The following is a 19,035-nucleotide window of genomic DNA, read 5'->3' as shown; positions in this document are numbered from 1 at the left end:
TTCTCTTTTCTTTTCAGATCATATTTTCCTTACCATCTCTTCTGTTTGGTAGACTTCACAGTTTCTTACAACCTACTGAGGAGACAAGGTGTACATGTTTGTAATGCCTGTATATGTGTGTATTGAGGAGGATCGTAGAGGCCATCTCTTCTGAGTTTTTTTTTAAGTTTATTTATTTGAGCTGGAGAGAGAAGGCAAGCAAGAGAGGGGCACGGAGAGAAAGAGAAGGAGAGAGAGAGAGAGAGAGAGAGAGAGAGAGAGAGAGAATCCCAAACAGGCTCCACGCTGTCAGCACAGAGCCTGACTTGGAGCTTGATCTCATGAAACATGAGATCAAGACCTGAGCTGAAATCAAGAGATGGACACTTAACTGACTGAGCCACCCAGGCACCCTGACACAACACTTTTTTAATTCCACTATTATATAATTAATTCATGTTTAGCTAGAGCATTTTAGATTTCAAGTAACAGAATTGTGAAATCATGACCTGAGCCAAAAATCAAGAGTCAGAGCTTAGCCAACTGAGACACTCAGGTGCCCCTCTCCCACTGAGTTTTTATGGTAATTTTTTTAATCTTTTTTTTTATTTGTTCTTTGCCTCCTTCTGTAAGCATGCTTTACATGGTCTGTGAGCGCTACAATGTGATAGGCACTCTGTCATATACTGCAAACCCAAAGGTGCTATTACTGCCTTATTTTATTTACATGATGTGGAATGGAGAGCTCTATCGATACACAGATTTTGCTAAGAGACAGTGTTTGAGTCACTCTTTTTTCCCCACATGCTCTTTGGTTTGCTGAAGATGTGTAGAGGTTTGGGCTTAACTGTCAGTGTGTGGCTATCTTCATCGAATGCAGTAGTTACCCTGACATTAATTTCTCTGACAGGGTGAACAAAAAAACGTCCATGAGAAACTCTATTGATTATATTCTTTTCTTATTCCTAATTTACTTCTGAGAGTCCTTGTCCTTGATACAACATCATCAAAGTCAGTAATCACTTCCCCTCATAGAGTTACCAGATAGAACAGATAAAATACATGACAAGCAATCAAATTATAGTTTAAATAAACAATTAATTTTTTTTAGTGTACGTATGCCCCACATATTGTATGGGTCCTACTCAACTGGCAACTCTCTACCTATAGTATTATTCTTAGGAACTACCATCTCCAAGCATGGTAAGAAAGAGAGAAATCATGTAAGGGTTGAATCACTAAATTCTACACCTAAAACTAATACTACATTGTATGTTAGAACTAACTGGAATTTAAATTAAAACTTGAAAAAAAAATAAAGAGAGAAATCAATTATGTGTACTTGGTTATATCACAAAACAGAGTCTTGCAGCTGAAAGAGGGCTGCATAGTTTTACCTAGGTGCCAACTCCGGGCTTCTGAGTAGGTAGTGATAATGATGTAGTTCCCAACTGTATTTAAGGTATCACCTTTGTCAAGACTATTTGGCTTAATCTATCTTAAGCATTTAAGTATGTTTGCTAATCACTTATTCTTATGGCTATTGTATCATAGTCCGATACAATGTGTATCAATCTTAAATCCTGTGTTCTTATGAGTTTTCATTCTCCAAAATCCACTCCCTTTCATAGATTCATAGTATTTTAGTAGGAAATTTAAAGTGATTGTGTAGGAATTGCTGTTTGGATAGGAGAGATTTTAAGCCCAAACCCCCTTAGTTTCTATTTAAAAAATGTATGCATCCTTAAATAAAGAAGCTCTTTATGATAAATGTTATCTTTACCATTTCATATTACTTATGACACCATTAATAAATACCTGTCCAATCTGTATTCCTGATGAAGAATACTTTTATCAGTTACATATAATACGTGGAAACCTTCTGTAAACTTAGAGGCCTAAAACAAGATTTTGTTGTTGCTGTTAATGATTCTGTGAATGAGTAAACAATATTGGCTGAGCCCAGCTAGAAGGTTCTCCTGGTATGCCTAGGGTCACTCATATGATGGCCATCAGGTCCAGAGAGCAGCAACAGCTGCTCCATGTGTCCTCAGCTCTTCTACTGGTCTAGACTGAACGTCTTCACACAGTAGTTGCAGGTAAGATTCAGGGCAAGCCCAGTGCACCAGCACTTCGTAAGATACTGCCTGCATCATATTTGCTGATGTCCCATTCACTGAGGCAATGTGGCTGCCCAAGCCCAAGTCAGGGATGGAGGTAATACATAAGGTCGTTGAGATGGGGAGGCCTGATATATTGGGAACCTTAAATGCAACAGTCTAACACAATTTTGTTAGGCCTCTGGCAACAGAGAATGTATATTAGAAGGATATATTTACTGAGCAAAACTAATACACACGAACACAAAGACAAGAGTGGTGCAATGGAGTTGGGTTTTGAACAGCAGAAAGATTTAGTCAACTATCTATGGGGGCTTTTGGTTTTTTTTTTAATTGTGGTAAAATAGTCATTAATTTGAATTAGAAATATAAGTTCTTTTAATGTTTGTTGTTTATAGACATATTATTTAAAATATCTATATGTTGGCTTTTTGAAATTTATGTAATAATCCCATCAATGAAAGGCTATAGTAAAACTCACATATAAAAATTATGGTTTTTGTAAACAAAAATCAACAAGAAAAATTTTATTATTGCATATTAATGCATGTATAGATACTAAACTATAATGGAGCATATATTGCTCATATCATTAAACATTTCTATAGAATTTATAAGAGCTTAATAAGCTTTAGTAGTAAATATTGAATTTGGAGGTAATTCAAAGGGAAGAATTAATCTACTTAATTTGAAGACTTCAATCTTTCAATTCAAATTGACACAATACTACTATTAAAATTTTTTATATTGTGAAATATAAAATGCTATATTAAAAGTCTAAAATCTTTCTTTCTTTCTTTCTTTCTTTCTTTCTTTCTTTCTTTCCATTTTTATTATTTATTTATTTTTGAGAGAGACAGACAGGGTGCAAGCAGGAGAGGGGCAGAGAAAGGGAGACAAAGAATCTGAAACTGGCTCCAGGATCTGAGCTGTCAGCACAGAGCCTGATGTGGGGCTTGAACTCACAAACCATGAGATCATGACCTGAGCCAAAGTCAGACACTTAACTGACTCAGTCACCCAGGCACCCCTAAAACAAATATTTAGAATCTAAAGAACACCAGTGCAACAACCATCCACTTTTAAGGAATTGAGAGTTGTCATTACCTTAAAAATCCTTCATATTCTGCCATAAAAATCCCATCCTTCTTACATCCTCATAGAAATAACTGTTATATTGATTTTTATTTTAGTAATTTCCTTGCTTTTCTTTAAGTTTGCCCACTATCTTCAGGTGTGCATCTCCAAACAATACAATTTAGTTTTGTGAATTTCATATAACAGAATCATACTGTGTGCAAATTTTTCCTGTGTTAGTTTCTTTCGCTTAATATTCTGTTTTGGAGATTCATCCATGCTGCTACCGGTGGCCAGAATTCCTATTAATGTGTGTGTGTGTGTGTGTGTGTGTGTGTACTTATGTATATATATACATATATATATACATATATACACACACACACACACACATATATATATATATATATATATATATATATATATATATATATGTCAATATACCTGAATTGATCAATATTTGTTGATGTGCAATGTTTAATGCCTGGTGAAGAAACCCTTACAAACCCCAACATCATGAAAGTATTTTCCTCTGTTTTCTTCTAAAAAGTTAACATTTTTGCCTTTCCTATATAGATCTTTATTCCATTTAAAGTGGATTTGTATATATCAGAAGAGGAAGGAATGTGATTTCTGCTTACCTCATATGGATACTCAAATTGCACACCATTTACTCAAAAGCTCACCCTTTCCCATATACAATTTCATATACCCCTATCATATATAAAATGTCCACACATTTGTTTATTTTCTAGACTATCTTCTCCTTTGCACACCATTTTTTAAGTATTTTTTTTCAGAGAATATGACCACCAAGACCAATAAGGCACAACATTAAACATTTATTTCAATTGTTTCCTATTCTCATTCAAATTTTGTTTTGAAAAACTGCTTTGAGGAAGTAAACTAAGTTGTGGTAATATGCCATATCTTTGTATTATCTTGGAAGATTTTAAGAAAAGCAACATTATTTTCCTTAAGGAAAATAATGCTTAAACAAGGAATGGTAGAAGCTTGGTAAAGCAAAGAAAGGATTTTATAGGTTTTTGTTTTGTATCACCATATCTGAAGATCTACATATGCGAAATGTGTCTTTTATGGAAATAAAATTCACCTTCCTATGACCATAGAACTTATAGCTGTGATTCAAGATAATTCTAAGTTTGAGTTGCTAAAAGTGAGTCCCTTGTCTAGAACTCTTATAATTTATTAAAAGAATAGAAGGGGCACCTGGGTGGCTCAGTCGATTAAGCGTTGCACTCTTGATTTCAGCCCAGGTCATGATCTGGTGGGGAGATTGAGCCCTGTGTAGGGCTCCGTACTGGGTGTGGAGCCTGCTTAAGATCCTCTCTCTCCCTTTCTCTCTCTGCCCTTCCCCCACTCATGTTTGCTCTTTCACAAAATAAATAAACATTAAAAAAAATTATCTCTCTTCTTCCTCTCCCCCTATCCTACTTGCACTTTGACTCTCCTGAGAAAAAAAGAAACAAAGAAAGGAAGGAAGGAAGGAAGGAAGGAAGGAAGGAAGGAAGGAAAGAAGGAAGGAAAAAAGGAAGAATCTCCAGGACTGAAAGAAATTATGCATTTGCTGGTGGCTTACTGCTTATGGGCGTTTCTAGAGCATAGTAACCAATCACAAGGCTCCAACTGATTAAGGCATCAAGTGTGCTCCTATTGTATGCCTTGTAGCACACAAAATTTCTCCAAGCATAATCCTTTTTCTAAAACTGAGGATACTTAAAATGCCTTTGCTTAGGTTCTATTATCAATCTTCAACTAAGAGGGAAAGATGGCTAACCCAACTATTAATGTTAACCAGATAAGTTAAGTGTTAGCAAGTTAATTCTATATCCTCCAATTCAACGATCTACTGATAAAATAACCATTTTTAATTGATTGTGTTATTCCAGAGCAAAAATCTAAAATTTCTTTATAATACACTTTAATTTAAAAATACAAATATGGGCCTCATTAATTGACAAAAATGTATTTTGTCAAAAAAATCATGGCACTTTTTTCTTCTTTAAGCCTTGACTGTGATCTTAGTAATGTTTAATGGTTATGATCTTGCTGTTTTATTTTTGAGGTGAAAAGAAAAGTATGTTGCTGGAGAAGGATATAAAATGAAGATAACTGAAAAAGATCTGACCTAATTCTTTTAATAGGTTAACATGTTTTACATTTAGAACTAATACCTTGCAGAAACTATATCAGTGCAATACCCTGCATGAAGGAGCTTAGGAGAGTAATGATAAACATAGTAAAATTTGGCTGATCATTCTTTGAAATTGGTCTTTTTAGAATGATTAATCTAGTGCTTAATATAAGAAATGTTAATTTTCCACGTATGTGCCTTAAATTCTGTATTTCAAGACAAATATTTATAAAAGACAAAGTCTCTAATAATTAGCTTTTAAGACAAATACTTTTTAAGGTAAAAACAACAATAACAAAAAGTCATTCTAATCCTTCTATTTGAGATTCTCTAATATCTCAAAAACGACCTTAACTTCACAAGGAACAGTGCAGATCCATTGCATTAGATGCACAGGTGGATAGAATTATCTGAAATTTAGATAAATACTAATTGGATAAATGAAATATCTCACTGTTCCAAAACAAAAGGAATCCTCATAAATATATTACACTGTTCATTACATATCAACCATCAACGAATATCATTAGGCAAGGTTTCAAAGGTAACATAAGAAGTTATAGCCTCGTCTGGGCTGGGGGAAAGGGACACTGTATTCCACTGTTTATAAATAAACAATTCCCATACATGTTTATTCAAGCCACACAGATAAAGACATAGGAAGGATGAGGAGCATAGGGCTAAAGGAGGTCTTTAAGAATACAGTTCCATGAAGATAAAAGGGTATATATGAGCCTTGCAAACACATCCCAAGGCACTGTTTTTCATTACCTTTCACTGTGGTGATCCAAATAGTGTCTCTCTCATTCAACTTAGAACCTCTAAAGACATGTCAGGCCATGTTTCCAACTCACAGCTGATCGACCCATAAGCTGAGCCAAACAATCACACACTAGTCAACACCTCAGACCTCCCAATACAGATGCCAATAGATCATGGAGACATGCTCTGGGTTAGTTGGTTTGACAGACTGTTAAAAATCCTCGTGCAGAATGCTGAAATATTAGACATTCTTACAATCTTAAGTTCAAGTAGCTTCACACAATTTGTAAAGGAAATCTGGCTAAACCAACAAACACATGTAAAAAGAATGAAGCTGGAATTATATTATATTGACTGTTTCCTGCTGCATTTCAGAAAGAAAATCTTTAATACTTATCATGTCATTTTTTTAAAAATAGAATAAGTCTTTTTGCAGACTTGTGAATGTGCCCTGGCTGCCTGGACTAAGGGATTTCTTATTAAACAAAAGCATGTGCACACACGTGCATCCAAACACAGGGAACAGTGTGATTTCATGAAACTTGTTCAGTACCTTCAGTCTGTTCTGTAAATATGCATTACTGATAGGATTTATAAATTTCTCGCAATGATGTATAATAGACTACATACAGACCAGAAGCACAGTGCCCTCTGGTGCACATACAACATAAAATAAAATACTTATATAATAGTATCTACATAGAATCAGACACAAAAATACAATATTAAATTTTGCTTCTGCATAAATGCTAAACCAGCTGCTGGGAATTGTAAATTTCAATCATGAAGAAACAAACCAAACTGATAACCTTACGTGAAACATTCTTTATGGCAAAGATCAATACAATCTAATCCATTCAGGCAATCATTTGTACACTCCTCTACTTAATGGATTCACTGGTTTTGGGGGAAGCAGGCAGTGTGTTGGATTTAATATATGACTCCTTTTGTGTAACTTATTTATATTCAAATATATAACAAGGGTAAAAGAAAAGGCCATACATCTCCATCCCTTCCTTTTTCTTGGCTTTTGCTATCATGTCACATTTATCTGCTACTTCTTTTTAGCCCATTGCCATTTTCTCCAGCTTCTGAATGTACAATTACCTTTAAGGGAAAAAAGGATCAGGAGACTCAACTTCTCAGCAACTAGAAGATACCATTTCTATTTAAGCTAAAAAAGGTAACATAGCATGGTATGAGGTAGAAAGGAATCTCAAGAAAATTCACTTAAAAATTTGGCTATTTAAAATGATAAACTCAGCTTCAAAGTTAGTTGAAATTTATATATATTGGAATATACAATATATATGTATTGCATGTACAAGAAATACTTTTAAATAACCAGAAAACAGTACTATTGTGAATAGTAAATAATAACCCTTCTGAGAATTACCCTTTCCCATCTGAAACTTTCCCTTAGAGAAACTTAGTCATACACAACCTTCAAGGAAGATATCTCTATAATTGCTTTCCCTTTGCTTCATACCTGTATATCTTGTATCTTGTGCTAAATCCCTGCCGGCTTCTGTCCACAAAATCTGTGTATTCCTGTGAGCGATGGAAGGGTCCCTTATCAGAGAGGAGCCAGTCGAAGGGGCTTGTGGCATGCTGATCCGAAACAGCAGCAACCGCTAAAACCCAGCAATGAAGACTCAAGGCTATCCACTCCCATAGAGCCATCAGAGAGAACAATTCAGCACCAGCTCTGCTCCGCCATATCATGCTTCCACTGGGGATTTAGAGCCTTCATTCTCTTAGCTTTCCCTCAACACCTAGACAAAATACACAGGCAATTAGTTAGCCCCTAGAAGATTCTGTTCTAGCAATTAAGGTGCTGAGGTGGCAAATTCTTTTGTTTTTTTTAATCTAATATCATTGTTTGAAATAGATGATAGCAAAAGTAAATAATAAGTAAAACAAAATGATTTCTTTTTTCTTTTCCAAAGCTGTGTGCCCTGCAGACTTTGTGTCCTTTTGCATTTATTGGAAAAACAGTCACTGAGTCATAACAAACTTGGTCATGACAGTGTCATACAGCCACGATCAGAAGTTTTGACGAATACTTCTTTTCTGCTTAAGTGTTTATAACAATGGTCACTTTCAAGGGAAATGTTGATATGCTTAATTATTCCATACGTTATGTTATAAATTTTAATGTTAGGTGTATTTTATTGTTTATTTTAGTTGTTTTAGAATAATCTCTAAGAAATGGATCAAAGATATTCAGGTAGTTATTTTCATAATATAGAGACTAAATGGAATAAAATTGTGCACTTAAGAATACATAAATATATTACTGTGTTTATATATATATATATATATATGTCTATCATCTATCTATTTCTATATATAGATGGATGGATGGATGGATGGATGGATGGATGTGCAGGGGTGATGGATGGAAGGGGAGGTGTGTGTGTTTTCTCAGACTTTTTTCCCATTATTCTATTATGGACAAACTTCTCTCATTATTTAAGCAGAATTATAATGAAACTAGTTCTAGGACCTTAAAAACATGTAAATGTGCATCTGTGTCTTATTCTTCAGATAAACAGGCATATCTGCAAAATTCATATACACACAGAAACAGACAGATGCAGATTATACGTAAACTATGAAATCACATACATTAATATTAGAAGCATTCAAAAATAAAATACCCAGAGGTGCAATCCTGGTATGGGAGAATATAGAGGACTTCACACAGAGCAGCGAATGCAATGTCTATATGTTACACAAAATATTCTACAAATATTTGAATTCAATTGTACTTTCCAACCTTCACCAATCTTTTCCAATATCATTATTTATGCCACCTAGAACTATGCAATATATAAATCTGACTAATGGAAACATTTTGATTGCGAGAGTTTTTAGTCAGGAAAATCTCTTTAGAAGGTGATCAAAATGCACAGTATTAAATAAAATATTTTAATTATAATAGTTACCATATTTCTCTGGTGTTTGGATAGGGTGATTGATATATTTAATTTGCTTTCTAGTTATGACTCTATAATTCACAATTTAATCATACACTATTTATACGTGAAAGGTATAGAACAATAATTTTACAACTATAAAGTATCTCAAACAGTGATGCAATATGACTGACCTAGGTCATCAGATTCTCAGTCATACACACTATACAATTAGAAAGACAATGCCCACATACTATACGAGTTGCCCCAATGATGTGAGTTCTCCGCTGTCATTATTAAACAATGCCCTCTTTTGTAAACAACATAGGAAATCTGATAAGTAAAGACATTTAAAAAAGTATTTTTCACAATGAAGAATAATATCATATAATAGACAGATTTTGGAATATAAGTTGAGAGTTTCTAGATCGCCATCAATTACTTGTATAAATGTAACACTGTCAAATGATTCAATACATAACTTTTAATTATATTGTTTCTTCTGTAGGAACTATACCACTTTTCTTAAAATTAGTACATTTCATTTATATTCATAAACTGAGGATTCTTACTGTGTGTAATGGTATAGTATAATCCCATTATTACTAATAAATATTTATCTTTGTTAACACATATTTTTTTTAAATTTTATTTCTTTTAAGAAATCTCTACACCCAACATAGGGCTCGAACTCACAACCCCAGAATCAAAAGTCACACATTCTTTCTATTGAACCAGCCAGGCGCCCCAGTTGAACACGTATTTTCATTCTGTTGATCTAATACATTTAAATAAGAAACATTTAATCATCACTACACTACAAAAAAGTCATATTTTCTTACATAAAGACCTAGAATAGTGCCAGGAAGTTGGGAGGAGCTTAGGAGTGCTTCAAGGTACATTTAATACTAATATGAAACTGTGTAATTATATACCATAAAATTAAGCCAACTCTTTATGTTCCAGCACATGAGTTCGTAAGAAACTAGTATAGGAGAGCACCCGGCTGCCTCAGTTAAGCAGTTGACTCTTGATTTTGGCTCAGGTCATGATCTCATGGTTTGTGGAACTGAGCCCCATGTCAGGCTTTGCACTGACAGCGTGGAGCCTGCTTAGGATTCTCTCTCTCCCCCTCTATCTCTGCCCCTCCCCTGTGCAGAAGTATGTGCTCTCTAAACAAACAAGCAAACAAACAAACAAACTTAAAAAAGAAAGTAGCACATAATTGACGTGGCATTTAAGGTCTCTAAAATTCTATAGTTCTCCAATATTTAATTAGCCAGAACTACTGTTTTTATTCTTTTCTTTACCAAGTGTGTTGAAGATGTTTCATGGTTGTGATATTTCATAATCTTAACACAGAGAAAAATGGAAAGATTCTCTTAAATTGTGTGTAGGAGAACTACTTAAAAATGTTAGTATTATGTTTTCATTATTTCTGTTTCTTCTACTTCTCTAATTTGGGTACATGCTCCCACTTCTGTTTGAAAGTGGGTTTTTCTGAAAGAAAGTTCATTAGCACTGGGATAATGAGAGAATCAATCCTGTCCAAATTTGTATTAATTTGGGGGAATCTCTTGAAATCATAATTATAAGGTCTTTTTAAAGAGATGAACAATAACCAAACTATGATATCCAACATTTCCACTGAAGTCACCTTTGAGAAATCACCTTTAAGAGTTAAAAAGCAGAGGGAAAAGTAGTGTCAGAATACATTAAGGCAAGATGTATGCTTCCAAAGATTCTTAGGACAAGTGGCCATTAGACTCGATGTTCACTTAAAAAAAAGTACTTCTTTCACCTAGTTTGTCATAAAAGCAGGTAAATGCACATTTGTAAATTTTAAATTATTACCAAATGGCCTGCATTGGTTCCTTTATTGGATTCGGATTAATAACCACATTTGTCCTTGTGTGAGAGATGCCTTTATGATATAGCATGCCAATTTCAAAAGTATTGGGTAGGGTTCTCTTGAAGTTACTTGGAAGTTACTACTGAAGTGAACAGCTGTATTTATAGGTGTTACTAAGGAAGGGAAATCATGAGGTCCAATGAAAGAAAGAATTATTAAACTGAGAAGTGAATTTGCTAATGTCACCCTCTGGATTGTGAGGAAATGACAAAATTATCTTGAATTTACTATTTCTAACTAAGTATTTAAGAGGCCAACTAAGGAAATGACAATGTCAATGCACAGCATGTTCTGAAACATGTGAGGGTATATTTTATGAAGAACAAAAAACAACAAAACATTAAAAACAAGGCAAAAAAAACATGAGTTCATATTTAAAAAGTGGTATTCAATTAAAAATCGCACTGATCAAGGTTTTTATTTTCAAAAATTAAGAGGAAGCAGTAAATATTGAAGTATCATATTGTTTAAAAAATAGATATTTAGTACATGGCCTTCTGTCATAACCAATCCTCACAAAATAAAATTCAGTGGGAGCATTACCAAATGACACAAGTTTATTACTTGCGAATACCCAAAAAGTATATGCAGAAGAAGCACACCAAAGGATGTTACATATATAGTAATAAACACTAAAGCATGTAATAAATACATAAATAATAAGAGACTATGTAACATAATATATATAGTATGCATTCTAGTATATAATAAATATTCCCCATCATTAGCTCTTCTTAATCCTACTGCAGGATGGCAATGCATTATTTTTATCCAAAATAATGACATATCATATTATTTGAAATTCATAAAATATTGGAATTTATGCAATATTTCCTATAATATTAAAAATAAATTTCCAGTATAGCTGAAATTACAGAGATAGAAAGTAGATTATGAATTACTGACTTAGACTTAATATCCTTTAGACTGAAGGGTCGTGTCATAGAGGTTCATCTTTTAGAGCACATTATCTCATTATTTAATGTCTAGTTGAATGCTGAATATTAGTTATTGCTATTTGTTAAACAATTAATATTGCATACTATATAATTGCTTCTTTTAGGTTTGCATTTGAACTGATTTTTCGCTAGCATGTTCAAAATAGTTTCTCAGGGAATAAAACCCATTTACAATTTTGCATATGCAAAGAAGCTTCAGAAAATAATTGTGTCAAAGAGATTCCTTTTTTTTTTAAATTTTGAAAATTGTAAAACACACAGAAAGTTGAGAGGCTAGTACAATAAACACATATATCGTTCAGCCACATCTACCAATTGTTTACATTTTACCACATATTCTACACACTCTCTCTCTCTTTCTTAATCCCTTATACATGTTTTTTTGTATGAAGCAAGGATCCAAGGAAAACTGATTTGCTCCAGGTCATACACCCATTTTCCAAATTCCTCATCTTCAGCAACTGCTACATTGCTCTATAAAATAGCTCCTCAACAGTCATAATCACTAATATTGGAATTTATAAATATAAAAAGTTAAGTCTTCAAAATAAAGTCTCTAACTCCCAAATGATTATATTTATTAAAAAACCACACTCTTCCTTAATAATTTAATGGAATACATTCTACCAAAGCATAAATATTAGAATCATTTTATTATTATAAAATAAATATATTTGTATATAATACTCCTAGAATCTATTAAAATATATAGCATATTATTATATTACCATAGATCATATAATATATGGTATTTTATTATATACTGAACAAACATTAGCTCTGAAGTAAATATATACTAAACACTGTATAAGTAAATAAATAAAGGAAGAGTTAACATATTTTTAACTGTAAATTTTCAATAGTCTTTCTAAATAGCAATTATTTATATTCCTTTTTGGTAGGATTACTAACAAAGAAATCACACAATAAAAAAAGTAAATATTACTTATCATCTACAATGTGCAAAATACCCTAACATGTTTTGGTATGAAGCTGGATCACAGGTATCACTAAAATGCTGCTTTGGTCTTCAGAAACTTACAATCAAATGAGGAAAGCTTTATGTAAGGAAGGACACATGGCCTATAGGGTAGTCTCTGTTAGAAACCAATACCTCTGTCAACTAAAAATCAACATTTTCCTTTTTTTTCTCCTTCTGGTTTCTTTATCTCATAAACGATACTTCCATATTCTCAAATCTTTAACCCCAAATCTTACTTTCCTCTACCTTCTCACTCATTGCACATATCCAATCAATTCCCAAGTTCTTCCCAAGAATCAAATCTAACACTTTCATTCCACATGCACTTGACTTGAGTGGGTCATTCTGTATCCCCAATGCTACCACCATAGCTTCTATTCTGGGTCGCTCCAATAGCTTCATAACTGGTCTTCCTAATACCCATGTGGCTCTCTCCAATTTGTTCTTTATACTACAGAGTTATCTTGATATAAAGTTAAGTTTGAACCTACAACTCTTTTACCCCCGCTTATGATTTTGTGTCATTTACCCTCTGGATAACATCCAAACTTTTCAAGATAATTTTTAAAATGATCTTTCCTTACTTAATTCTTCCTCTGCATCTTTTCTCCCTATATATAACACTACAGTTATCAATCAAACATCAACCATGCTGCAAGCATAATTTTATTCCTCAAATTCATCTCCCTTTCTCCCTTTCTTCAGCATCTTTGCATATGCAGTTTATTCTACCTGACCTATTATTTCTACTTGAATCCCTTCACCTGCTCAATCCTTACCTATATTTGAATTTCAGACTAGACTGTCATTTCTCCACGAAGCTATCTGTGATCCTTTGAGATTGTTTGGTCTTCATGATCCCATCACTTCATCTATATAGCACATTTATATTGTATATTTATACATATATTTTGTCTGTTTGGCTACATATCTCCCCTGACTTCAATCAGACTTAGTTTTAGGGGACGATAATTGTTCGTATTTTAATGACAACTAGGTACAGTTAACAAAGTACCTGAAATAAAGTTTCTTAATAAGAATTGGTTAAGTGAATGAATAAATAGTGGGTAAGTAAGTAGTAAAATGAGGTGTAATTAATGTGATGTGGATGACAAGATTAAGAAAACTCATTCTACATGGAAAGAAGAAAGCTTTACAAAGGAGTTTGCATTTGAGCTACACAGGATGACCATAGTTTTATACTTGAGAAAGGAGGGAAAAGGAGTCCTGACATAATGGTTTAGATGTCCAAATCACAAACATAAATGACACATTCAAGTAGTATCAAAGCAAAGCATTCTTAATATTCAAAAATTGTTAAGAGCAAGGATATAAAACTATCATTAATTATTAGCTTTAAGTATAATTATAAGGGAATATAATGATCATGCATATAAACTTAGGATCCTGTCATTTATATTTGTTATTCATAGTTTCTAAAGATAGGTCACATGAACACGAGGTCAAATGTAAAGTCAAACATAAGATCTCTTTTCATTATTAAGCATAATGTATGTTATACTGTGTTGTCATTCTGGAATTTAATAACAGAAACAGCAGTTGAATAGCTTGCTCCTCCCCATTTGAAAGGTCATACACTAGGGATAACTTTAACTCAAATCCTTCCAAAGTTTATTGGGGGGAAAATAGACAGTGATGATGAAAATGACATTATTTTCTTCCCAATAAATTACCTTTATCAAGCTCTTTTGGTATGCCAAAAATTTGCCAATATTTCTGTATTTCACCTCATAGCAACACAATGCAGTATATATTAATATCACCATTAGCTTGTTTAGATGACTGAGGTTCAAGGTGAATAAACATGCAACAGAGCAAGGACCGAATGGCATTAGTCTTGAACCCATATTGAAAACCATGCTCTCCCTATGATACCACACTACAACCTAATCAGAACTGATTGCAGATTGAAATTTATTTATTAGGAATTTTGTTACCACTTAATAAAATGCTTTTGAACAAAATAAAAATTTTAAATGGAAAATATAAATCATGGAAATAGAAAATGAAATAAAAGTTAAATGTGATTCAGTTTAATATCTTTAAAAACAGGTACTATAAACTAAAAAATTGCAAAACTACTTTTTTTCAGATTATGTGTGCTATTTATTGGGTTAAAAAGTATAATCATGGTCAGAGTGATTTAATTTACCTATTTGCTCTTCATAGAAATTGCAAGATTAATCCAGTAGGTTTAATGACTCCATATTATTATAAATTGCTTTATAATGAAATGGAAAAAAAAAAACAAACCAGAGTTGGTGTCTCAAAATGGAGACATAATAAAATTATAAGATGATTTTAATATTTTCTGAAATGCATTATAAATTTTTAACCAAGGTAAGTTTTCTTATGTTGTCAAAAATGCCAGATAATTACATGAATACTAGGATCATCTTTCACAAGTATTATTTTAAGGAATAATAGTGTGAAAAGTCAAGACTACAACTAAAAATATATATTTTAAAGTATTATTTGGCAGGATAGATTATGAGTTATGAGGAAAATCATTTCAAAGGCATTGCTTTTCTAAAATGGCAAACTCAAGTATTACATTTGGTGAACGTATTCAAAGATATGGATAATATAACACATCATCTTCCTATATGCATATACATATACACTTTTCACCTTTGAATATTCATGACCTATATATGGTATATGGTCAAATAAATAAAAGAATAAGAGTTCCATTATTCAATGATTTACATCATTACTACAGTAATGATGTATTAATTTACGGCTTTAGTTAAATGCCAGTTATGTTTTATAATTTTTTACCTCAAATGACCTTAAATTCTTCTTCCTTATCTAGACATTGTTTATATAAAAGTAATGAATTTTTAAATAGCCTAATGGAGTAGAATTTGGCATTTTATTCTATAAAGATGTCAAGAAATTCATCAAGATATAAAATCTTGCATACGTTACATAATGCGTGCCTTTTTCCACACAAGTAGGCAGAATTTTGCCACTCTCTCTTTCCTGCACTCCACCAGGAGTATACAGAAATAGTTGCTCTGCCTTTGTGCACCTGTTGAAATAAATAGTAACATGTAGAAATGGGGAAAAAAGTCATTCTGACTTTTAGCCATGCAGTTTGTCACTGGGTATATCTGGAAATTATAATGAAAGTTTTTTTTTTTTCTTTTCTTTATGCACTAATAATCCTTTCAATATCTCTCAAAAAGTAAAACAAATATATAAAAAGCCAAAAAGTTGTGATAATCCCCAAAGCAAAAAAAATATCATATAACTCTAGGCATCACAGACACCTAAGGTTATCCAATCAGCGACTTAAAAAAAAAAAAAAATGGAATGTGTTCTTTATGTGAAATAGCAATTCCTTTTGAATTTTAAAAATGAATGGGGGGGCGCCTGGGTGGCTCAGTCGGCTAAACGTCCGACTTCGGCTCAGGTCATGATCTCACGGTCCATGAGTTTGAGCCCCGCGTCGGGCTCTGTGCTGACAGCTCGGAGCCTGGAGCCTGCTTTGGATTCTGTGTCTCCCTCCCTCTCTGACCCTCCCCCATTCATGCTCTGTCTCTCTCTGTCTCAAAAATAAATAAACATTAAAAAAAATATTTTTAATAAAAAATAAATAAAAATAAAAAATAAAAAAATAAAAATAAAAATGAATGGGGATGCCTGGGTAGCTCAGTTGGTTAAGCACCTGACTCCTAATTTCGGCTCAGGTCATGACCTCACAGTTCCTTGAGTTCAATCCCTGCATCGGGTTCTTTGTTGACAGTGTGGAGCCTGTTTGGGATTCTCTCTCTTTCCCTCTCTGTCTGCCCCTTCCCCACTTGTGCACGTTTTATCTCTCTCAAAATAAATGAACTTTAAGAAAAATCTAAAAACAGGGGCATCTGAATGGCCTAGTCAGTTAAGCATCCAACTTGACTTTGGTCATGATCTCGCATCTTGTGGGTTTGAGCCCCATGTTGGGCTCAGTGCTAACAACTCAGAGCCTGAAGCCTGCTTTTGATTCTGCGTCTCCCTCTCTCTCTGCCCCTCGTTCATGCTCTCTCTCTCTCTCTCTCTCTCTCTCTCAAAAAAAAATAAACATTTAAAATTTTTTTTAAAAAAGAAAAATTTAAAAACATTTTTCCTGGTGGGTTAATAGCTCTTTTAAATCCTTTCAAATATGTTGTTTTTAAAATTATTAAAATAACTACAGACTAGATGGATTTCCATTCATAAATCTTCTAAAATTTCACAATATGCCACTATTATCCTTTTTACCACCTTTGTTAATATGAAGTTTGTGAAGGTCTTGCTGGCAGAGATTATGTTTTAGTAATCCCTGTGGCCCTTAAAGCTTAACAAACTGTCATGTACATGGCAAATTTCTGGAACATGTACTGAATGCCATTTTTTTCTTTTGTTTGTAGGCTATTTCATTATGTCTGCTTAAACCAGAAAGAGATTGTCATTATATTAATCTATTAGTAATCCTTTATTTTTATATTTTTTCACTTTATTTTTTTAAATAATTGAGCTTTCTCATTTTAAATCATGTTGTATAGGTTAAGACTAGCCTGAGAAGTGAATCTTTCCAGTGATTTAACTCTGATAAACCTACATTCCAGAGGGTCCTTCTCATTATTTATTTTAGCTGATCAGGCAATACAGTGCCTCTGAATTACAGCTTTAAGTGTTTTCCATCCTAATGAGGGTTAGCATTCCTCTGAGGAGTATATACTGCAGAGGGAACTAATCTCCTGCTTGATCCTGTCAATACAATCTTGTCCTACCAATAAAGAAGAAGTTAAATGCTACTACCTAATGGTGGAGCTGATTAGAAAAAAAGAAGAGAAGGGGAGTTCCGTTCCTTAATTCTGTCCAGCACGTAGGGAGCATAATTCTTAAATGCCCAAAGTTCAAGAGTCATTTGGCTTATTTTTTAGATTTTAAATGTGAAATATCTTGGTGTTTCAACATAACTGATTACATAACAGCACATCTTGGTGAGATTCAGATTGTATTTCTTTTTAATTCATAAGGAAAGAGTGGTAAAAGAATAAAGAATAAATTTCAGATGCAAGATGTTTAGAATAGTATATTTAAATTGCAAAATCTAATGTTAAAGTATGAGAAATGCTTTTGAAAATTGATTATAAGTATCTTTGATTACCAAAACAATAAAAGAGGAGACAGCTTAAAACAAAGATATTTTTTCCAGAGGAGTCTGGGTGACTCAATCAGTTAAGCATCTGACTCTTGGTTTCAGCTCAGGTCAAGAACTCACTGTTTGTGAGTTCGAGCCCCACGTCAGGCTCTGTGCTGACAGCTTGTAGCCTGGAGCCTGCTTCAGATTCTGGGTCTCTCTCTCTCTCTGCCTCTCCCCCATATATCTTCTCTCTCTCTCTCTCTCTCTCTCTCTCTCTCTCAAAAATAAAATAGACATTATAATAAATAAACAACAATTTTTAAAAAATAAAATAAAGATTTTTTTCCAAAGAAGACATACAGATGACCAACATACACATGAAAAGATGTTCAGTATGACTAACCGTCAGGGAAATACAAATCAATCCCACAATGAGATATATTACCTTATACTTGTCAGAATAAGTAGAATCAAGAATACTAGAAAGAAGACAGGGCCAGAATATAGAAAACAAGGAACCCTCATGAACTGTTGATGAGACTGCAAATCGCAGTCACTGTGGAAAACAGTATAAAAGCTCCTCAAACAATTAAAAATAGAAATACCATATGATCTAATAATGCCATTACAGGTTATTTACCCAAAGAAAAGAAAAGCACTAATTTGAAAAGATATACGCACCCTTATGTCTGCAGCAGCATTATTTACAATAGCTTTGAGTGTCCACACACAGATGAATAGATGAAGAAGACATGGTATATATACACAATGAAATATTACTCAGTCATAAAAAAGAATGAGATATTCCCATTTATGACAACATGGATGGATCTAGAGGGTGTTATGCTAAGTGAAATAAGTCAGACTGAGAAAAACAAATATTATTTAATTTACATATGGAACCTAAAAAACAAAGCAAAACATTCAGACAAAAAAGCAGACACAGATCCACAAAGACCGAAAACAAACTGATGGTTGGGGTGGGGGAAAAAGTGATTGAAAGGGAGTGGGAGATACAGGCTTCCAACTATGGA

At 33.3% G+C, this 19,035-nt stretch overlaps 1 protein-coding gene across 3 annotated transcripts in view; it reads right to left on the bottom strand.

The window, feature by feature from the left end:
• Nucleotides 1-19,035, bottom strand: part of BRINP3 (BMP/retinoic acid inducible neural specific 3) — a 410,242-nt gene that overhangs the window by 377,866 nt on the left and 13,341 nt on the right. For all 3 annotated transcript variants that reach the window (XM_078440541.2, XM_078440542.2, XM_078440543.2), the window contains exon 2: nt 7,583-7,868. In XM_078440541.2, coding sequence (XP_078296667.1) covers nt 7,583-7,818 — 236 coding nt within the window. In that variant the 5' untranslated portion in view covers nt 7,819-7,868. The remainder of the gene's footprint in view (nt 1-7,582; nt 7,869-19,035) is intronic.

This window comes from Panthera onca, chromosome F1 (assembly GCF_046562875.1).
Source record: "Panthera onca isolate mPanOnc1 chromosome F1, mPanOnc1 haplotype 2, whole genome shotgun sequence".
Classification (NCBI taxonomy): Eukaryota; Metazoa; Chordata; class Mammalia; order Carnivora; family Felidae; genus Panthera; species Panthera onca.
The sequence above is the reverse complement of the archived record's forward strand: the minus strand, read 5'-3'. Positions and strand labels throughout refer to the sequence as shown.